Source organism: Pholcus phalangioides, unplaced genomic scaffold (genome assembly GCF_987345545.1).
Source record: "Pholcus phalangioides strain wild (caught in Gottingen) unplaced genomic scaffold, Ppha-v1.0 ptg000001l_1, whole genome shotgun sequence".
Classification (NCBI taxonomy): Eukaryota; Metazoa; Arthropoda; class Arachnida; order Araneae; family Pholcidae; genus Pholcus; species Pholcus phalangioides.
The window spans coordinates 11,740,516-11,765,185 of NW_028301594.1; the positions used below are offsets into that span (position 1 = coordinate 11,740,516).

The 24,670-nt window shown below is 37.3% G+C and overlaps 1 protein-coding gene across 1 annotated transcript in view; it reads left to right on the forward strand.

The window, feature by feature from the left end:
- LOC149089887 (uncharacterized) overlaps window positions 1-24,670 on the forward strand; it is a 216,426-nt gene that overhangs the window by 25,497 nt on the left and 166,259 nt on the right. Inside the window, exon 3 of the mRNA XM_089254579.1 lies at window positions 7,911-8,033. Coding sequence (XP_089110705.1) covers window positions 7,911-8,033 — 123 coding nt within the window. The remainder of the gene's footprint in view (window positions 1-7,910; window positions 8,034-24,670) is intronic.

The window sequence follows — 24,670 nt, forward strand, 5'->3', positions numbered from 1 at the left end:
TACGCTTATCCGCGGACCGCCGTGAGAGTGGTTAGTTTTACCCTACTTCTGTAGGGTGAGACTTAGTCTAGCGCTGCCGTTATGCAGTGCTTGGTCCACGACGGACTCGCAACGCGAGGATCCGGGTTAAAAATCCACCGTCGCAGCAGTGGTGGTCGGCTGAAGTTGGTTTTCTGCGGTTCCCAACTTCGAGGTTGCGAATGGCAGCTGATCTCCCCGTTAAAAAGTCTCGCCGCAGAGAGCAACAGGCCTACAACGGTATAATTATTCATTCATTACACTTCACTCACTATGAGTTGAGAAAAACACTCATAGTTTAAACAAATTATTGCAGATGGCAGCACTAGACATAATAAGCATTACGCAGAAACAAACTTCACGGAAGGTTCTCACTATAAGTACACTCACATTCCAACATGCACCAATTCGTTAGAAGTTCCGCAGAGGAATATGGACGAGGTGCATGTCTGATTTAGTAGCAGTGCTTGGTCTAAGGCTATAGATTTGTATGTATAGCAAGAAACCAGGCGACGTGGACATTAAGAGGGTAGCAGTCCCCCCTCGAGCTGCATTTCCGCCGGCACCCGGTACAGTATCGGGCCGGATGAAGCCGTTTAATCCGTTACAAAAATAGTCTATACGCCCTTTGGGTGGACCAGGGGTGCACCAGAAGCATTATCCTCGGCTCCCTAGAAGAGTTTAACAAAGAATCTCTTCTAAACACTTTTATACAAAGGTTGGAGGTGCTCCAAAGCATCGCGGTGCACAGTTTGAGAACACCTGGACTAATGTATATCACGAATTACTACATTTTCTTAACGTACAATACATAGATCCCATGAAAAAGTCTTTCGAAAAAAAGAAATTTGACTCTGGTCAATTGAAAGAAACTGATCAAGCCCTGAAGGAAAGGGTTTTTTGTCATACGTTTGCCTTCACTTATAGGAAGGCAAAAGCAGCTCCACACATCAAATACTGCGGACTAATTAGGACATTAAATACGGAACTTACAGGAAAAAGAAACAAGTTTGGTTATATATGTAAATCTTAGGCCAGGGGTTCTCTTGACATATGGCACAAACTTTGGTCGCAAAGATCCGAGGTGGGTCGTTCAAATCCACCAACATCCAGGGACTCTTGAGTATCCACTCACACGAGTCATCTCACAGCCAGGGATTCTTGAGCTATGGGTCACGACCCAAACTTGATCCGCAAGGGATTTCTAGAAGGGTCTCACTGATCCACTTAGAACCAAGGGTTTTGAGCAATGAGTCACGACCTCATGAAATTTGATTCACACGGGCTTCCGAGATTTGCCGCACGAATCTATTTGCAGCCAAGGATTCTTGAGTTATGGGCCATGGCCCAAATTTACTTCACAGGAGATTTCAAGATGGGTCGCACAATTCCTCTTACAGCCACGGATTCTTCAGCCATGGGTCACGACTCAAGCTGCATTCGCAGAGGCTTTCTAGATAAGTCGAACGAATTCACTTACAGTTCTGTTACGAGTATAAAAGCACTTGTTGCACCGCTGGTTTCACTAGTTTCGTAAACCAAACAGTCCCATGGGTCGCGAAACTGATCTTGTAGTAGATTTCGGGTCGCGGCTGGAAAAGGTTAAGAACCCCCTGCCTTAGGTTTCAGAATACGCAAAAAAAAAAAAAACTTTTATGGAAAAAAGATAACATTATCCGAAGTCTCTCAATAACTTTGAACGAACTTTTTCCCATGTTACGGTACTGGTCCGTCCCATTCTTTGCAAAAGGATAAAAATACCCTAATAATAACATTATCCGTGGTTCTAATACGCGGCGTCGAATATATATACCGTACACCACAAAAAAATTTATACCTAAAAAAAAGTCAGAAGATAAAATTTTCAAGAAAGAAAGAGAAAGAAAAGGATAACTAACCATTATATCACTCCGATCACCATCATCATCAGACAAACACGTAAAATTTTATCTTTAATCGGATCTCAATCGATTTATCGTGATCATTTTACAAGTATGCTTGCGCCAATTCGCTCAGATATAATCCATATATAGATTAGATGGCCTTAAGGGCCATACAGAAATGATAATCCATTTGGGCGAGCCATTCTATAAAAATACCAACCATGGTCAAGATTCAATGATGCTGTAATAGTAGTAATAATAACAACAACAACAACAAAAATAATCTTTTCTTCTTCTTTTGATGATGATGACGATGACCACAATATGTAATAAACTCTCCTCGCCATAGGAAGAGGAGGATTTGCATACAATTAACGTGGAAACACTGCACCAAAGATAGCGATCTGTTTTCTTTTCTTTCTTATATGTATAGAAGAAACAGGTACTACAGTATGTAATTACAACAGTATTCAAGGAAGAATTGTTTCTGAAGAGAAAGGAAACAAAAAGAAAAAGAAAAATTAGAAATTTGTTTCTCTTCCTCCATCTTTAAATACCACAAGGATAAGGATAAAATAGCTATGGAATGTGGTTGTTGTTGTTGTTTCTATTCTCTGTAACGAGAATAGCCAATAATGTTATCTAATACAGGTATGTACTAGTATAATGAGTGTAAATGACCCGTTCGAATTTCGTTTTTTTAGGGCTGGGAATCGATTAAAATTTTTAACTGGTTAGTAATAAAAAATTTTTAATCGATATATGAATCGAATTTTAATTGAATATTTTTAAACTCTAACCATTCATAACACACGTGGTATTGCGGACTACAGTCAACGCTCGTTATAACCACCCCTCCTTCATTCCACGGAAAACGAACGTCATATTGGAAGGTCGTTATAACGAACGTTTCGAAAAAATCCTAAAGTTAGCTTCTCCGGAAAATATTATTTACATGAATAAAAAAAAAATATTTTATTTTGTTACAATGTTGCAATGAAAACGTATCTGGTTGGAAAAAAAAAATTAAATACATCATATAGTATGTACATTTTTACTTAAGAAAACACTGTGCACGGCCTGAACCTACATACTGCAAAATAGCAAGTTGCTGTTGTTAAGGTACGAATGCAATAAAGGCATTAGTCATAAAAACTGGTTTTCAGAAAACAGCCAAAAAATTGCCCGAGACTGTATCCTTTCCTGCATAAATTCTGAAATAACTTTTATGGATATGCTTTACCAGACAAAAGGAGAATATGATGTTTTTTTTTGGCATAAAACATGTAAAATCATACACTGAAGTGGTAAATTTCGAAAAGTGAATTTCGCTAAAAAATGAGCTTAATGCTTTTTTGCATGAAGCGACTCAATTAGAAAGTTGTAAAGTTGTAGCAATTTAAAAGTGGAAAAATAATTAAAAATTTTTTCTTTAAATGTAGCATTTACCTATATAGTATCACATATTTTTTTGTTATGAAAAAATAGAAGAAACAATTTTAGTCAATCATTATACTGTAGAGAAAATTTCAATTTTTTTTAGACGTGAAAACACGATCTCTAGGTTGTCTTCATATATATTTTGGAATTTGGTGTACAAGTTTGCGAAGCTACCAAGTTCCCAAATCATCAACTCTTTATCCAACTTGGAGGTCCACACACACATACAAACCAGACAAATTGAAGCATCCTATCTCTACGCAATAGATATCAATACTAAGTATTATTATGTTCAACGAGAAAAAGATCTAATTCATTACATTGTAGTCATCTATGTCTGACAGCCCAACATGAGAAAGATCAAAATTACAAGCTATCAAAAATAAAAAAAATAACAAAAACTTTTTAACACAAAGTTTCTACCGATCCGACATTAACGTCGCCATTAAGTTCCCAATTGATTAAGAATGATTGAACTGCCACCTGGTGGGAAAAAAACAATAAATTCGTGAAAAAAATGAAATAAACTAAAACAAGGTTGGGAAGTTACACATACGTAGAAAAGCTTAAGGGGAAAAGAATCGAAGACATACACTGAGAGATTCTTAAGTAAAGGTTTCGTGATGGATTTGTTATATGTGGCCAGAAGGCCATCTTGTTGTTTTTTTTTTGCCAATCCTGGCCGGAAGGGTTGATGATGAATCCGATGAAAAGAACCCCCCCCCCCCCCATCTTTCTTTTCTACTTAATTTATTTTCAAACGTTCAGTTATTTGCCCCATCTTGTTGACTAGAACAATGGTTATTATCCATCTCATCCACTGATCTTCCTATATCGAAAAACAATTTGTTTTTGTTTTTTTTAACTGCCGCTTGAGGTCACTTTTTATCCTCGATTCAAAATTGTTTAGGTCCTTATAGGTTACTACTACTATTTAACTGCACCTAAAGGTCTTTGACTTCATAACAAGGAAGGTGCTTCTCCAAAAAACATCTGCTGTTATTTAAAGGGATTACTTGGACCACGCCTCGTTAGAAAAGCCTGTGAATTCTGCATATTTTCTTTATAAAAGGAAGGAAGTTGTTTATGTGTATTGTAAAAGTTCCGAAAAACAATGAAAATTAGCTTAATATTAGGTTGACCATATTTCATTAAGGAAAAATACAAGAAATATTCAATTTTTATCTACGATTGTCAATGTTACATGAATTTGCCAAAATATGCTAGAAGATATTCTACCAATAAGTAGGAAAAAAAATCACCAATAAGTAGGAAATACACTACTCAAAACCATTAGGGGATGTGTATTTTTTATTAAAATTTATTAAATTTGTTCATTTAAAATTTATTAAATTTGTTCATTTAAAATTTATTAAATTTGTTCATTTAAAATTTATTAAATTTGTTCATTTAAAATGTATTAAATTTGTTCATTTAAAATTTATTAAATTTGTTCATTTAAAATTATTCAAATTTGTTTTATGATTAACTCTTGCGACACAACTCTTTATGAATACATAACAATGTTATTTGTCAATAGTTTATCAATTAAAATGTTTAAAAATTACAATTAAATAAAAGCCAAATATCCCATAATTATTTTGAGCAGTATACAAGTGTGACTTCGAGTCTTTCTGCTGAGAATTCGAATATGTTTCTTTGAGAAACATAAGTATTTATATTTCTAGTTATATAAAAAAATATGTAAATTACCTGCATTCACAATTTCAGTGACGATGGGGAATTCAAGTTTGGGACAATTTTATGAGGCGGGGATGGCCCAATATATGGGTGACGTATAAAATCTATGGATTTTTTTCCCCCTCTCTTTTGTTATTTCGGTCAAACTTCATGATTTAGAACATCACATGTCAGAGTTGCGAAATAAGTGTTTTTTTTTTATGCAAAGTATACAATAAATTCTTCTTCTATTGCCCAACCTGCACCAAGCTCTTTTTCTGATGCCAAGTATTCACTAAATCAGTGGTGCTAAAACTTTTGTCATCCGCGGCTCCATAACCCAATTCATGGTTCATCTGCGGCTCTCCAGAATAGTTCGGGTTTTCCCGTATAAAAGAACCTCTTCAAAGCACAAATAGGCAAACCAATCTATATCTCCAGCTCACCGCGACGACACTTTGAGAAATACTGCACTAAATTATTCCGCTGACATGAAGTATAAAAGGTGCATTTCTTCTTACGCCAAGTGCACTAGGAACTCTTGTTCTTCTGATACCAAGCATATACGGAGATATTCTTCTGATACTGAATGTACGCAGTGCTCCCGACTCGACAAACAAAAGTTGAAGGCTCATTCTCTATAATCTAACAATGACTTTCTTGTGTAGTGAAGACTTCCGTTCATGGAACCCCCCCGACCCCAACACACTGCTCCTTAAATTACATCTACCGTCCGGGACAGTTGGAGATGAAAAATCTCTACCCACGTAGAACCTATTTTTGCGCCCCCGACCACGTTTTTTTGGTCAAAAAATCTTTCTATCACCCTTTCAACTCGGATTTTGCACCCCTCCAAGAGCGGAGCCTCTTGCGGCCGCACAGATCACACTGCCCCACAACCGCCCCTGTCTCCCATCAACAGACACTTTTTAAATCCTGTGGAGTTTGGGCTTCAATGTTTCATGTTTTGTTTACTTATTAAAATGGACAACACTCCGTCTTGCGGAAAAAATCCTCGGTCTCATTGGAGTCCGTTATCTAGAGGTTCACTATATTTGGACAACATTATTTTGATGCCAAGCATATATGTACACTGTGCTATTCTTCTGATACCGAGTGTACATGGTATCCGTGACGTGACTTGAAAAGGTTGAATGCTCTACAATCTGAAAATTATTTTCTGATGAATATACGTACAGTATTTTCCTGAAATAACAACGAACGAACAAATGGTGGGTCTTACCGGCTGCAAGAAAACTAATCTCTGTAGTCACTTCCAATCTGCCCTTTGTGATTAGACAATAATTATGCAAATAGAATATTACTAAAAAAATTACGGCTCTTGCTGTAACTCACAATGGAGATTGAGCATATTCGCACTCCCTTCTCTAATGTTACTTACTTCTTATCTTATATTCGTGGTTCTTTGGAAGAGGCTAACAATCTTGTCCATCTGTTATCTACCATCGATTCTTATCCCCCAACTTCTTCCACAATGTTCCCTACGGTATAAGGTGTTTTTCTGTGGATGCTGAGGGAATAAGTCACTTCTCTTCCGACGCCAAGCATGCAAGGAACTTCTCTTTTTCTTCTGATGCCAAGTATATACAAGGTGACATTCATCTCATACCAAGCATTAAGATGATATTAGTCTCATTCCCAGCATACAGGGGCAAAGTTAAAGACACGCTCTGAAATCTAAAAATAGCTTTCTGGAGTAGTGGAAACATCCCTTAACGGACACCTCCCTTTAACGAAAATTTCTTAAGTCCCGAGGAATGTGTTTCAACATGTTTCACTACCAATTAACGGACATTCCCCTTTAGCGGACAAAAACTTATGTCTCATTAGAATCTGTTATCTGGAGGCTCACTGTATTTGGGATACATTTTTCTGTTGCAAACATACACTGTGCCGTTCTTCTAGTGTACATAGTATTCGTGACTCGAAAAGGCCGAAGACTTATGCTCTTCAATCTAAAAATAACGTATATACGTACAGTATTTTCCTAGAATAACAACGAAGAGAGAGCGAGAGGATATATTTTGTGGTGCTTACCGGCTGCAAGAAAATTAGTCTCCGTAGACGTTTCGAATCTGCTCCTTGCGATTAGACAATAATTATGCGAGTGGAATGTTGCTAAAAAAAAAAATTGGTGCTCTCGCTGTGACTCACCACAAGCAATGGAGATTGAGCATATTCGTACTCTCTTCCCCAATGTTACTTACTTCTTATCGTATATTCGTGGTTCTTCGGAAGCGGCCAACAATCTTGTCCATCTGTTATCCACCATCGATTCTTACCCCCCCCCCCCACTCCTTCCACAATGTTCCCTACGGTTTGGTTCCAAGTTACGTGAAGGTCCCAAGAGTGGAAAAGAACTTCTGATTAGAAAAGAGGAACAATACGACTCTTTTCCCGAAGATGAAAGAAAAAGAAACATACAGGAGAAAAAAAAAAGAAATGGAGGAAAAAATATTATGAGAGTTCCATCAAGGGAATTTTGTTCCTCTAACATAGGAACCATTAAGAACTTGACCCCCTGAAGGTTCTGTAGGTGCATCAATCAATGCTCGTGCATGATTTTTCTTGTGCGTGTGGTCCTCTGAGAAAGGAGAAGTAAAGAAACTGCCCAAGGGGAGAATGAATGGATGAACCAAAGATATACAGAAGAAAAGAAAAAATTATTATCACTCAATTTTTAGTTACTTTTCCCCCGTTGTCAGTTGCACGAAATGAGTATCAAGATAATAAGTGCAATAATAATAATAATAATATATTTTGTATTAGTCTTGGGTTTGAATGTTTCTCTTCCCCACCCTGGGAGTCGCTGTAATGGGTTATGAAGTTGTTCAAATTCATCACTATTTATTATTGTTTTTGTTGCAGATTCGGAGGATCTGGATTCGTTGTCAGAGTTGGAAGATGTCGGTAAATACAGATGCGGTTGCTGCCAGTCCACTTTCGAAGAGCTGAACGAGTTCCTTGAACATCACGAAGACTGTGTGACCAGTAAGTTTTCGTTTCATTCATTTCTTATAAAACTAGTTCATTTTGTTCGATTTTATATAATGGTTAAAATTACAGCTCAGTGGAGCCCGCGATGGTTGAAATTAAATAAAATTGACGGAAACTAATGCGGTTTCATGTGACTATGGAAGGAACTTTGCTGCTCGTGAAAGTATGTTTGAAAGTTTTCCGAAACCACCCTGCCTTCAATGTCGATCGATAGTAAACCATATACTGATAGCAAATGACTGATAGTGATAGCGAGTGATGTTAATGATTCGATAAGCTCACAAGATCAATTTTTACATCTTCATTCTTAACTGGTTTCTAGCTTGCGTTTGATTGTTATTCAAATTCCGTACCAGATTCAAATTAATATATCTAGATGCAATAGAATATGCATTAGAATATCAAAGGGCGCACTCTTTGTGCTCGAGCACACACATCATACTCCAACATTGTAGCATGGTCCGTTTCGAGCATGAATTAATAATATTCAGAGATCATAATTTCCTACGTAAAGCTCAAGGCGAACACCAACAGGTTTAAAATACTTCCGATGTATTGGGTGCATAGGTAACAGCACGCATGACATTTTATTGATGAACCGTTGATTCTAGCGACACCTTCAATTAGAAAAGGTATCCAAATAACATGTAGAACTCAGATACGTTATTAGTGTTGCAAGGGGTTGTACAGTCATAGACTTAGAAAAATCAACTTTTTATACGGCACCCTGTCCCAGAAAACCCGGTTAGAAAGTTGTTGCTCTGCCTCTTCTGATGCCAAAAAAATAAGAAAAAAGAAAAGAAATTCAACGTGTCTAAGTGCAACATTTGCAGAGATATTTGAATTCAAAAATAGGAAGAGAGAAAGTTGAGAAAAACAAGACAAATATCAGAGAGATAAGCGTTGTCCGTTAATTTATGCTGTTTCCCCCCCTCCCGCACTTTCCTCGAATTTTTGAATTAAAATAACTCAGCAAATATTGACCTCAAAGACGTGGAAGTTTTCTTGTTGGCTTTAGAAGAGACAGAGCAACAACTTTCTAGTTGGGTTTTGGAAGACAGGTGCCTGTATAAAAAGTTATCTCTTCATTTTAATAACTATAGAGCTCCGTGCAAAATGAATGATGTATCTGAGTAATACACGTTATTCGGATAATTTTTCTAATTAGAAGTATGCCTCTAAGATCAACGGTTCACCAGTAGAATGAGGTGCGTGCTCTTACCTATGCATCCTGTATATATTTAATACATAGGGTATACTTGATTAAATTTCTCTAGTTCTGAGCTGTCTACAGCCCCGACTATTTATCAGGAAGTTTATGAAACTTTAGGAACGTTTTAATGAAGATATAGATAAAATATTCGAGAATCCTACTTTAAATATCTCTGCATATCTTTTGATGCAGAATTACAGTGCTCATAAACGAGTTTCACCAGCAAAAGCACGTTCTTGCAAACGCAATATTCATATTATTAAGTGAAGGAAAGAGGAAGGTAATGGGTCTCTCTAACACTGGATACGTGTTACAACTCAGATATGAAAGCTTGAGAAATTAGGTCCCAGACTTTGGCGGAGGCGAGAGGAACAACATAGTCAACAAATTGACAGGAACCAAATACAATATCTGAAAAAGTACACAAATTGAAACACGTGCCGTGACGAATATGTTCAAATACATTACGTTATTTCATTTAATTTCCCGTCATAATTACCACGGAACCAAGAAACAAAACACGGGGAAAAAAAAACCAATTGGATCTTTTATGATTACAACTTCAATTCAAAAAAAAAGACAAATCATCCAAAAGACGACATTTTTAGGAGAAGGGAAAAAAATTTGGTAATCATCGTTGTCAGCTTAAGAAACATTTGTGAAAAAATGTACAAAAAAATTTACACTCGTGCTTCAAGAAATTTTTTTTTTCATGATAGTTTCTTCTCGTATAACCCGTGTATCCCTCCGCGGAGCGAAATACACACACACTCATACACACAAAATAAGGGCTAAAAAAATAAATAAAAAAAATAGAAAGTTCTAGAAAACGTTCGGGAAAGATCCCGAAAAATTCACGGGTGCACCCGAGGGATCGCACCTAATAAACATATCTCAGGGAAATGAGCTCGTTGCTATAGTAACTCTCCGTCTCTCACGTTTCCTCCCTTACATCCCTGCAGTCATGTAAATTACTGGCACGACAATTGCCGCCACCACTGCCACCTACGCCACTGCTTTTCGGCAGAGAGAGAGAGAGAGAGAGAGAGAGAGAAAGAGAAATCCACCGGAGGATTGAGTATAAGGCTGAGCAATGGAAGAGATGAAAAGAGGCAGCTGTTTTTGCTGTTATGTTCTCGTTTCAGCCCTGGATCCGTGGATCCACAACCTCCCTGATCCCCGGCTACGTTTTTCTCCTTTCTTATATTTATTTTATACTCTTTCTCTCTCTCTAGACCGGCATCGAACCCTTCTCTTCTCCATCTTTCTCTATCATGCTTGAGAATTGCCTTTTGCATGCAATGTTACTAAAGGGATCTTGTTTGTATGAGCGAGAGAGAGAGAGAGACCTGCGGTTTGCCGTTTTGATACATGAATATTATTTTGAATGTGACAGCACCAGAGAGCGAAAAGATACATGGTAGATGGGAGTGGGTGATATTCTCGGGATTAGTGTGAAAGCCTGGAATATGGTTGAATAAGTTGCTTTTTGAAATGACTGCGACTGGTGTGAGAGATAGATGTCTTACATTTTGAATTTTTTTTTTTAATGCTTCCACGAATTCTCATTTATTATTATCATCATTATGAGAGGACCCATGAAGTGAAGAAAAATAATGTTTTGTCAATCTGGAGTGCTTTGATACGTCGCATTTGTCAAAATGTGAGTGAGATTTTCGCTCCAGGTTTTCTGTAATACAAGGGATTCAAAATTGAAACATACAGGGTGAGCTAAACAGGGCCACCCTTATCAGATGCGGGTCCCGGTGCAAATATTATAGCGGGGCCCCTTAGTCTAGATTTCTTCTTCTGTGAGAAAGAGAGGAATCGAAAATTTAGAAAATGAAAATCATGGAAATTAAGAATACAGTATATGAAAGAAATAATCCCAGCACCCATGAGAATTCAGAATAAATGAAAGAAATAATTTTCGAATTGATGAAAATTCAGAATAAATGAAAAGAATAGTTTTTGTAGCATAAATGAAACAGTTTTTTTAGAATAAATGAAACAGTTTTTTTAGAATAAATGAAGGAAAGTTTTTTTAGAATAAATGAAGGAAAGTTTTTTTAGAATAAATGAAGGAAACAGTTTTTAAAATAAATGAAAGAAACAGTTTTTAAAATAAAGTAAGCTAATAGTTTTAGAATAAAAGAAACAATTTCAGAATAAATGAAAGAAACAATTTCAGAATAAATGAAAGAAACACTTTCAGAATAAATGAAAGAAATAGATTGATATAATGAAATGAAAGAAATAGATTGATATAATGAAATGAAAGAAATAGATTGATATAATGAAATGAAAGAAATAGATTGATATAATGAAATGAAAGAAATAGATTGATATAATGAAATGAAAGAAATAGATTGATATAATGAAATGAAAGAAATAGATTGATATAATGAAATGAAAGAAATAGATTGATATAATGAAATGAAAGAAATAGATTGATATAATGAAATGAAAGAAATAGATTGATATAATGAAATGAAAGAAATAGATTGATATAATGAAATGAAAGAAATAGATTGATATAATGAAATGAAAGAAATAGATTGATATAATGAAATGAAAGAAATAGATTGATATAATGAAATGAAAGAAATAGATTGATATAATGAAATGAAAGAAATAGATTGATATAATGAAATGAAAGAAATAGATTGATATAATGAAATGAAAGAAATAGATTGATATAATGAAATGAAAGAAATAGATTGATATAATGAAATGAAAGAAATAGATTGATATAATGAAATGAAAGAAATAGATTGATATAATGAAATGAAAGAAATAGATTGATATAATGAAATGAAAAAAAGTATAAAAATTCCAGATATGGTGGAAATTCCGAATTCGTGAAAGATTCCAGAATTTGTTTCTTTTCAGATGAAAATGCAGAATTTCAGAATTTATGACAGGAATTATTGTTACAGTAAACGCGGGGCTCGGTGCGACTGCATCTGTCACACACCCCTAAGGGCGGCTCTGGATTCAAAAGTTTGAAAATGTTTTGTGAAGCTATAATTCAGTGAATAATGGCATGAATTACAGACATGCCGTATATGATGCCAAGTTTTATTTGGATCAAAAAAAAAAAAAAAAAAATCACACACACTAAATTATTTCCGCCAAATAGCATTTCACTCGCAACAAATTTGTCGTTGTCTATCAAAAAAATGTAACGTTATTTCGTAACAAGGTCTAATTTCAAAAAAAAAAATTTCTTCTCTTTCAAAGAGGTACTAGAATAGAGAAACAGGAGAGATGTTCAAAATCTTCAACGAGGCCTGGAAGTTCGGATTTGGCCCGTAGTGTCTAAAAGGGGTTTAAGAGCTCCGAATTGGAACATATGGAAGTGACCTATGCCTCTATTGCGTCATCTGGGGAAATTATTCTCATAATCTTTGTATAACATTACCACTACAACAAAAATCCTGCTTCAAGTTTCTTTTCAGCGGAATTCCGAACGTTCATCCGTTGCCCGAATAAGTGAGCCAGACTGTAACGCAGTACTAAACTTTTAAGTTCAAAGCCGATCTCATTAAAAAATATACTGAATAATATATACTGAATAATTATATAGAACTTGTGAAAATATCGACTGATACATTTTCAGAACGCTTGTATACATACCCAGCCAGGTCGTAACTTTTACTTTATTTCAGTAACTACATGCAATTGATGTCGAAAATAGGTGTTCGCAATATAGTGGCTCATCTGTGTCATGTTTCAAAAAACTATGATTATACCACATCATAGAGGAGGCTAAAGTAGTATATTAATTTTATCTGGTCGTAATTTTAATTATCCAAAGCCAGTATATTTTCGTTATGTACCACACGTGTCTCAAGTTATGACATCGTCATTTGCATATTTATATTCGTTTCTATCCCTCAAGATATTTTTATATCGTTGTTTGTGTTTCTCTCAGAGATCCCTTTTCCCCCGTGTAACCGTCATAGGATGTAGTCATGGCTATCCTGGGAAGGTAATCGAGGATCACCATAACCAAAAGATGAGGAAATGTAAGGGGAACGAACACACACTTTCAAGTTCACGACTGACTTGGGAGCCATGAAATGCGATTCTGTGGATTATGGAAGGAAACGTCATCGTGAACTTGAGAACGACTCAATCCTTGTTTAAGGAGGAACATCTATTGAGAGAGAGACTACAACCGTGCCATCGAAAACTCCTATCAGCACGGTCTTTCGGGTAGGACAAGCGCAAAGCTATGCAATGTTTCAATTGGATTCTCATTTTCACAAAAATGCCTTGGAAAATGATTTCTGACGAATTAACGAATGTGAAAAAATGTAAATGGCAACATTTTGATTGTTTTCTGTAGGTTCAGCAAACTGGAATTCAAATTGGAATGAATTACAATCAAAAGCAGTTCTGGTAATGCCAGAGAATTGTTCCAGTGCAGGAGTTCCCTAGAACGCGTTATTTCAAGGGTTAAAAAAAAAAAAAAGAGATGAGAAACATGTTATCTCTTAGATATAAAGAAGTGGTTCGAAAACTCTTTTGGCTTCCTTGCCGTAGCGGTTATTTTCCGCAGTGGGCATCTTTTCGTAAAGGTCTCGTGATAGTAATAGATATGAAAATAGTTGATTAAAAACTACCTATATATATATATACTTTCTATAGTGCAAGGTTTTTTTTTTAACCAGTGTTCCATGGACAGGGTTCCGAAACTAAGTTTGGATGTGAAGAGAGATAAAGCTCCGAAGTGAAATGTAGTGACGGTGTGGTTAATTTCAGAATCCATCTGAATTGGAGGCGTCTCTTCCTAATGTATAGGCCCATCCGGGCATGACCCGGGGGGGGGGGGTCTCACATGGGAACCGTTTAATTATTACGTCAGCAGATTTTTAGCCATTTTTGCCCCCCCCCCCTCCCGATCAGCAAAACTCTCATCCCACCCCTTCGTCAGCTCCGCCCCCGTACCTCCTAACACGTACGAGGGAGGGGGGGGGGGGCAGGAGCCTGTCTATAACCTCCACCACCCAGATGATCAATTTTTTTTGAAGGAAAAGGTATTTTTCAAAAAATTAAAATTTCGAAAGAGAGATACCTTTATATATTATTATAATCAATTTCTCTTAACTTCAACGTCAACTGAAGGCTACGAACTCAAAATTTCTCTTTTAGAACTTCATTGCGACCCACCCTCTAAACCATGTATGCTCAACCCATGTCCCGCGGGCCAAATGTGGCCCTCGGGGTTATCTGATGTGGCCTGCTACGTCAAACCTAATTTTTTTTAAAAATGAACTAAACAGCACATTTCCAGATCACTCAAGTAGGCTCGTGGCACATTTGCAGATCACTTTTGTGACGCGCGGTACAGTTCCAGAGCACTTGAAGAATCTGCGAAAGAGCTGTAGGATCACCAAAAAAGGCTCTATAGAGGAACTTGGTTTCCGAAAAATTTATTCTCCCACACAGAAAAAAAAAAGTTCAAATTTTCGTTGATAAAGGGCACAGCATGTAAGAAATTCACTGGTGGAGTTGTTTTAGTTCAGCCATGAATTGCCGGCTGAAGGTTTACGAAGATTTTTGACACGGGAGTGATTGAAGAAATTTCAGGTCAAAATCACTCTTGCCGGACTTTCGTGCAGCATCCTCTTTCGATAAAAATTTGAACTAATTTTTTTTCTGTACCATAAAATCCCCCTCCACGCGAAAGTAAGTTTTTCGCAAACCACATCAAATACAGTGAAACACCGATTTAACGATATTCTGCGGACCAAGAAAAAAATTCATAGAGGGGGTTATCGTTATATCGGGATGTAGCATTATCATCAGACGCAGCCGAATTTATGCCGTTGTTGGCATCTCTTGTGAATTGACGTTGTTGGTGCCGCCATAAAATTCATTTGTAAGCATTTCATTCGCAACGCACACAGAAAGTTATAATTGACTAACCATTTAAGCGGTAATGACGAGATATCTCGCCTCCATAAAAAGCCTCTTATTTTAGCATTGACAAGCCCAGATATTTTGAAAAAATGATTTCTCACTGGAAAACTTTTCCCTATACCCCTTCGTTGCACGTGCTGAAAATCGGAAGAATGCCTAAGTCATTTAAAAAATATATTACATTTTGAAGAGGGGTTTAGTGATTTCTAATTGCCACTTAAAGGGTTAATAAATTTTTAGCTAGTTTTATCACACTGTAAAGTGGTTTACCGCACAGTACTTTTGTGTACTATACAGAAAGTAGCTTCACGGCAATTATAATAATACTTTGGAAGGGTAGATAGCGCAAAATACCGATGTTATTGAACATTCCCGAAGGAAAAACCACTGATGATGAGTTTAAAAATATATCGAAGGGGATTTTGAGTGAAATATAAATAATATCGTCATAGAGGGGTTTATCGTAGTGAAGGATCATTTTATCATGTCATCATTTTATCATGTGCGCAAGCTGTTTTTAATGTATTTTTTTGAATTTTTAAAAACATTTAAGTATCAGAGATATGTAAAATTTTATACTGACATAGGATACCTATTTAATCAAAAATATGTGAAAATAATATCAGACAAACGGCAATTCCAAACAAGATTTGAAAACATCGTTGTAGAGAGATTTGTCGTTATATATCGAAGTTTCACTGTATAGCAATTCCTTCAGTTTTTATGAACTTTTGAACTAATAACGAATTTATTGGACACCCAGTGTTTTAAATATGGTACCACACTAGACGTCATTCTCTCTCCAGGTACCGCTCATTTGCTGTAAGACATGGGTTCTTAATCTTTTTGTTCCACGGATCCCCATTGCTCTAATAAAAGGAAATCCACGGACCTCTTTACAAAATAATATTCAGTATATAGCATTGCAAAAGCATTGAGCTAATAGTTTTTCGTTCAAGCGAACGGACACCCTGAAAACTCTCCAAGGATCCCCTGTTTAAGAACCCCTGATGAAGCCGTCTAGGAGAGGTAGGGATGGGAGGTTCCCTTAAATGCAACAGCTCTTAGGCCTGTATATCCGGACGAGAATCAAGAATAACCCCCCACACACACGTTTGAAATCTTAACTGATAAGTAAGACCTTCAAGAATCAACACCGCTACGAACGTTCCCAATTCGAAACGGTCACTTCAAGTCATAAAATACATCAATTTCAGGAAGTGAAGATGTTATGGCAAGACATCCGTTGTTGACTTCACTCTTGATTTATAGCAATTTTCAGGGTCATAATCGCAATAATCGTTATAATACCATTAAAAGTATTTTCTAAGTAAAAACCAGATGCTTTTCACGAATAAAACAAAAAACGGAAATGAAGTCATACGAACTATGGCGGAAAAAGCAACGATAAACGGCAGTGGAAAAAGCTTTCTTTCGTTCGAGAACATTCCCAAGAGCATTACCGGCATCGGACTTTGGGCGTCTAGTTGATTTGCCGGAGACTAGCGATATCACGTGACTTTTAGCCCCACCCCTTTGAGTCCTGGGTTAGAACACACACACACATACACAAAATAAACTTCACTCTTGGGACCATTCGTTGCCGCAATAGCGGTTGAAGTTCTTACTCTCCCTCTCTGTCTGTCTTTGGCAACTTCGTGGATTCAATATGGCGATAGTTTTTTGGCGGTAAAATTTCCATCGCCGAAAATAAAAATCCTGAATAGAGGCAATATGGACGAAATCCTCATGGATCAGGAACCGGATGGTCAGTCATCTCTTCAGAGTCTGATGGACATGGTAGAAAGATTAACGCGAGTTTGGAGTAAGTTCATTTAAAACTGTCAAATTAAGCGTTTTTTCAATTAGCAATTACTCAAGGGACCCCCCCCCCCACCGTCCAGTCCAGTTGCCAATCAGGAGGGGGCAATAGAAATTCCTCCCAACAGCTGGATAATGTGAGAAATTTGTGTCCCGTAAAATACGGGATGCTTTTACAAACCTACACAAAGAATGTCCCCTTCTCGACACATCATCCTAGATCAGCTCCTGCCTTAGTGTAAAGATCTGCCCCTCGGCCGGGGACTTTTTTGCCAGTAAGATCAAGCCACGGACCCCCCTCCACAGAATAATATTTCGCACATAACAATGTAAGAATAACAAGTTAATGTTTGTCTCATTCAATCTCATGGACTGTCCTCTCCTCCGGAAATCTCTCCAATTACCATTGGTTAAGAAGAACCACTTTTCTAAGCCAAACATATTCTCATGAGCTTCGCGGTGCTCATTGAAGCACCTAAGATGGGGGTCCGATGTCAAAAACGGATTTCATACACTCGTTTTGGTATCGATCCGTAATCAAATTGAATTAGAAAAATTGCGCTTATTTGAATTCTCTTATGTATCAGACCATTTTGGGGTGCTCTTCTGATGATGATCACGGACGCAGTGCTCGTGACACTAAAATGATTGAAGACACCTGCAATAGCGGTGGTTTTTACTACAATGTTTGTTTCTCTAAGGTGAAGGCCACAGATTCCTCCACAGAATAATGCATTCAGCACATAATTATGCAAAAACAGTAGGTTAATTTATGCTTCATTGAATCTTACGGACTGAACATCTGAACTGTCATCTTCGTAAATCTTTGGTTACAAACCACCGTTCCAAACCATCTTCGACTTCTTTTTCGTTAGCTCCGCGGTGCTCATTGAAGCACCTAAGAGGGATCGACGTAAAAATGTCGGATTTCATACTCGCAGATGGTATCGATCGACCCCCTTAATCGAATTGCAATCATGAATTGACATTGTGCTCATTTGAATTTCAGTATGTATCAGTCCATTCTAGGGTGCTCTTCTGATGATGATGAACGATCACAGACGGTGCTCGTGACACCAAAATGATTGAAAATACCTACCACAGCCGCAGTTTTTACAATAATTTCATTTTGAAACACACTCCGCGGGACCGCCCCAACCTCTCGCGAGCCCGTTTTGAAAAGTCAATTGTGATTAATTTGAATCAAGCACCCACAAGGTCGTGAAGGGAAAGAGTTCTCAACTCCAATTACCGCCAAATGTTCATACATTGTGGGCACGGGTTTTTACGGTAACCCGCCATCTTATAACGTACACATGCATACATACATACACAGCAAGGGGGCCCCCAGTGATCTCAAGGGATTTCACCACATAATTTTAGGGCATCGCTGCCGGGGCAACGAATACTCGAGAGGATTACTTTAATCACGTGACCTAGAATTTCTGCGTTTGCGCCGCGGTATACGTACAGCATGCATCGCCCCTTTTGTGTGCTTTCCCCCCAATGCACTTATTTCTCAGTCTCTACACACACTCCTACACGTATATACCTAAAACCGACCAACGGCAAAATTAGGGAAGAGGTGGAAATCGGAGAGAGAGAGAGAACGCAGAAGGAGAGGTGAGGGGCCCATGGGACCCTCTGGGACCCACTCCGGCAGCTCCACGAGCAGAGGAATGAGCTTTTGCGTGCTTCGTGGGCAAAAGGGCGCATAAGAGAGAGAGAGAGAGAGAGAGAGAGAGAGGCAGAGACAGAGAGAGAGAGAGATAGGAATTCACATCCCCATCAGGGAATTGTCGATAGCAGCGCCTCCTGGCGACGATATCGCAATGCCGTGATCCATGAATTCCATCCGGTATGTGTATGTATGATGTATACATATGTATGAATATGAAATTCCATAATCTTGTTTAAAAGGCTAAACCTAGGGTAAAATTTTCCGAAGCTGGCGAAATTTGTGTTGACGATTTTAAAATTTTGGGAGTGAATTCGAAAAGTATTAATTATTAAACATTAATTAAATTTAACACTCGAAAGGGCTTTTGCTCCTGAATCGGGAGAGAATTCTGATGGATATTCATTCATGTGTTGCATGATGCATGTCTCAGCGCGGAGATGTTCCACGGAGGCCGTATTTCTCAATTAGAATATTGGCCGACCATGAATCACGATGGTCAGGATATTCCAGTCAACATTTACTAATTTGTATAAGAGCAGTGCATTCTTTGTCGTGGCAAATATTTTAGAAATGTTTCCAGTTCCAGAAGCCGACCTCATAATTTCCGATGTCTCTATACATGGTACCAGATATACAGGAGCAGGGCCCTCTAAATATTAAGGGTTTTATTTATACTGCGTGTCCGGCTCCAGACGCTGACGTGATAATGTTTTTGTTTGGGGGCCGCAAAAATGTGGAGCAGGAACTACTCCACATTAGCCCTAAGAGTTTATTATTATATACAGCCCTATAAGAGTTTTATTATTATAATACACAGTATTGTATTTTCCCAAATATTTTATGATTTATGTCCAGTTCCAGGAGCCGGTGTGATAATGTCTGTTGTCTCAGTCAGGGCCTGAACAATCTGGTGTAGGGACCCAAATTACCTGAAGCCGGGCCCATTATATGCTAGAAATTTTATTTTCATTTTTGTTCCTAAATATTTTTAGCATGCGCCCAGTCCAGAAGCCGCACGATAGTGTCCGATGTCTCGATGGGTGAATTTAAAATTCCATAATTTTGTTTAAAAGGCTAAACATGGGATGAAATTTGATGATGATTTAACAATTTTGGGATTGAATTCATAAAGTATTAATTATTAAACGTTAATTATATATAAATTTAACACTCGAAAGGGCTTTTGCAGGTAATGGCGAGGAATGAGTCTGGACATTCACTCCCGTGTTGCATGATGCATGCCTCAGTGTGGAGTTGTTTACTTAGGGTGTATTTCTCAATTAGAATGTTGGCTGACCATGAATCACGATGTTGAGAATATTCTAGTCGACATTTACTAATTTTTATAAGAAAAGTGTATTCTTTACGTGACAAATATTTCTGCGATGTTTCCAGTCCCAGAAGACAACGTGATAATGTCTTAACGGTTGTCTCTAGTTAGGGATAATACATAAAAATTTTCCGGATGCTTTTGCTGCGTGTCCAGTTTCATTAACCGACGTGAAAATGTTCGCTGCTTGAATGGGTGTCTCTAGTCAGGGACGAAACAACCTGGAGCTTGGGTCCACCTTGGGCGTAAGTGGGATTGACACTTGGAGAAGGCACACCGGCTTTGAAAGGGACATTTCTTCCAGAGAATTTCGGGGAGTTTACCAACTCTCTCTCTCTCTTCTCAAAAAGCATTTCGAATTAATAGAAATTGATTAAGATAGATGTTTTAATCATTTACAAATACAACGCCACAACCGGCAAATTGCCCAACGAGGCGGCCGACCTGAGAACATCATGGATCCCCGAGCCATTTTTTTTGGAGGCCCTACCTACTACTACTACACCACACATGCACCCCGCCCACACCCCCCCCCCCGCGGAACCCACCAACGAATCGGTACATGCGGCATGTGCGTGTACGTGTAGTGAAACCTGACGTGTAGTTTTGTTTTTTCTCTGTAATGCTTGTTATGTGTAGTGCTGCCATCTGCCACTAGTTTTTCTAATTATGAGTGAAGTGTTATGATTGAATGATTTATCGTTGTAGGACTGTTGCTCTCTGTGGCGAGACTTTTTAACGGGGAGATCGGCTCGCATTTGCGCCTTGAAGTTGGGAACCACAGAAAACCAACTTCAGCCGACCACCACTGTGGGGTTCGAACCCGGATCCTCGCATCGCGAGTCCGTCACTATAACCACTCCACCACCACAGTGGTACACAAAGATATTTACAAATATTTTCAATTTTTGATTTTCTTGGCGGCATGGGCTCACCGTGCCCCCCTGTACTTCCCTAGGACCCATTATATGCTAGGGATTTTAGTATCATAACATTTTTTCCTAAATATTTTTAGTATGTGTCTAGCACTTGAAGCCGACATGGTAACGTCCGCTGCCTCAGTGGGTATCTCTAGTCAAAGACTAGACGTACTGGAGCAGGATCCTATGAATATATTCAGGATTTTTTATCATATTAATTATTTTTCTAATTTTTTTTTACCATGTGTCCAGCTCCAGAAACCGAGACGATAATGCCCGATGTCTCTAGTCAGTATTCAAACAACCTGGAGCAGGGAGTAGTTCCCGACCCTCGGTAGATAAAGGGGGTAAATTGGAGTGGTAGAAAAGAGGTTACCTCTTCATCCACCACATTACGAAAAACTGAAATAACGATCATGAAAATTTTTTGGTAAGCCATTTTAGTTATATTTTGGGCTTAATTTGTTTTTCAAAAAATTATTTAACACCTCTACTCAACGAATTAATTAACCTGGTACTTGAAAGTTTCGCCAAGACTATACGCTTGTAATAAAAATAAGCAACACAAATTCTCCCTCACACAAGTATGTTGAAGAATAATACAGTTACATACAATAAATATTTATTTATTGACATTATTTGTGGATCACAGGTTGACACTTACATCACGAAGAGGGAAACACACGCACACACAAATAATAATAATAAAAAATAGAACAAATAAACAGACAAAAGAATAAAATAAAAAATAAAATAAACTATCAAATACAATGGCTAAAAAACTTAAAAGAGGAGTACATGAAGCTAAAATTACGTAAAAGAATGCGATGAGTGATAAGCTAAAATCACAACGACATAACAATAGCTCAGAAATGATGAAAACAGGCGAAATTCTTCGTGTAAAAAAATTGAAAAGCACACTTTCGAAGATGTGGAGATAGATTAGGGTTCTTTAAGGTGGCTTGAACTTCCCATATATTATTTCGGGAGGAAATTATTTAATTGATATTTTTTTAATTTATTTAACTGCTATTAACTAAATAATTTAAATAAATAAATTTATTTAAATAAATAAATAAATAAATAATAAATAAATAAATAAATAAATAATAAATAAATAAATAAATAAATAATAAATAAATTTATTTAAATAAATAAATAAATAAATAATAAATAAATTTATTTAAATAAATAAATAAATAAATAATAAATAAATTTATTAAAATAAATAAATTTATTTTACTACCCAATGAAAACCAGTTTTATACATTTGTTAGGGAACATTTTGTGTGTAGCAGTGTTTCACTGCATTACACAAAGTGTGATGCAGTGAAACACTTTTGCAGAGGTGTGAAACCCATCTAACAGAATTTTATTTATTCAGTCTTTATACTTCAAAATACAGTGGAACCTCGGAGACTATAGGAGAGAATATTACTCACAATTTCACGGTACGTGTGGACGAAAGCGAAAAACCATCAGCTCAGTTGTGATATAACGTGAAAATAAATAAACAAAGTGCAAAATTTTTGCTCGTTATGTGAATTGCTCATTAACCGAAGTTCCTTGTACCAAAACTCTCCTCCTAACCAGAACATGGCCAACCGCTCTGTCTCAACGAAGAGGAAAATACCAACACCCAACAATGTATGTAAGGGATGTTACAGGGATTGAAAATATAGTGGTACTTTAAAGTTTAAAGTACCGTCAGAGAGTGGTCAAAGGATTAAAATGCCTAGAGTCACATGCGCATAATTTTTTGTGAGTACAGTGGGGGTGAAAATTATTATGAGAAACTACTATTACATCAACTGTAACGAACCAAGATGTATTTTTTCGGGTGCTCAGAAAAAGCACGGCGGTGTCATGGTGAACGTGGGCTACATGCATTGATGTACTTCCGGGTTTTTCAATTGTCTACTTCTCAGAGTATTTCTTGATATTGAGAATATCCTTGAGATAAATCCTGCCCTTTATATATATATATATATATATATATATATATATATATATATATATATATATATATATATATATATATATATATATATATATATAAAATGTCACAACGACTTACTTTATTCTCATTTAAATTTCTGATTAGTTCTGAAAAACATCCTTCGGATCTCTTAGTAACTCCCCGTAGACATCAAAGTGTTGATCTATGGTAGGGCGAAAATTATTCTCAGTTACAAACTGAAATTTCTAGTCTTGTCAGAAAAATGTGAAGACCCCGAAGTAGATTGTAATTTTTCACAACAGGAAATACTTGTGCAAACACAATCCTCTGCACCCCAATTTCGCACGATACTCAAATTTCGTCAGCTCCAACATTTTCCTGTATTCTGAATTTTAATAATAAAAAACGGCTGCTCACAACCACAAACTAACTTAATTATTTTAAAAAGCTAGAGTTTTCGGCAAAATAAATACTATCAAAACGGTCCGGGTCAGTGATTCTTAACCAAGGGTCCTTGGAGAGGTTTCAGGGAGTCCCGTGAGTTGGAATGAGAAATCAAAATCAACTTTGTTTGTGCTGAACATTATGTTGTTAAGGGGTCCGTGACCTTCATCTTATTGGCAGGGGCGCGGTAGCCCAGGTCGATAAGATGCTCGCCTAAAGTACCAAAGGATGTTTAGAGGTGTCGCGAGTTCGATACCCGGTTCGTCCTTGTCAGAAGAAAAACTCTCCTGTGACACAGGGGTACAACAAAAACGGCAAGACCGTAGGAAAAAATTGCTACCACAAGGAGTCCCCCATCTAGGGGTTAGCGCACCAACCCCTCGACGAGTATAACAAACAAGCCTGCCGTTCGGAATCGGCAATAAATTGTAGGTCCCGGTCTAATTAGCCCTCGTGTGCAGAAAATGACTGTGGTGTGACAAAAATTGATCAATTGATCATCTTCTTGGCATAAAAGGTTGAAAATTCTTGGTGTAAATGTTTTCTCGATCCGCAAAAACCTTTCACGCCTGTATATAAGTACATTTTAGGCACTTTTACGTAATGTGTTTCAGTTTCGAATTTTCACTTGCGCTCAGTCATTTCTAGTCCACGTTGACACTTTGGGGTTATCAGTTTAAGCTCTGTAGAAAAAAGAAATCGAGTATCTAAATCTCTCTTGGTATATATCTTTCTTGACGTATATAGTAATTAAAAATCAGCTTTATTGGGCAATATATCACAAACTAATTAGTCATCGTGGGTAAAAAGAAAATACTGCTGGGTGACGAGTGTAACCAGTTGCTGGTAAACTTTTCCCGCGTCATTTAACAAAGAACTAATCGCACCAAAAGCCGAACCAACCCGGCTTTTCAGAACATTTTTTTCTCGTAATTCCGAGCACGTACTCGTTTGCACACGCACTCTCTCACACTCACACACGATTTCTTAGGGCCGCGAGACGAACCTCTTAAATTTTATTCATAGCCTTTTGTCACAATCTCTTTCTTACCCTCTCTTCTTTTTATTCTTATTTTTTTTTATTATTATTTATTTCTTGGCTTCTGCTGGTGTTGTTGTTGGTTGGGGTCCACGGACATACATATATCTTCTCCTCCTGGGACGAGAGACGCTGTGTTACTGGTAGTAAGTTTTGCACAACGTCCAGAGAAAGTTGCAAACTCTCTTGTCGTAGATGAAACAGAGCTACTTTGCAAGTTAAGTGGTTATAACTCAAGCTGTTGTTGTCGTTGTTTTAAAAAAATAAAAATGGAAAAGAGTTTCTTCCTGTT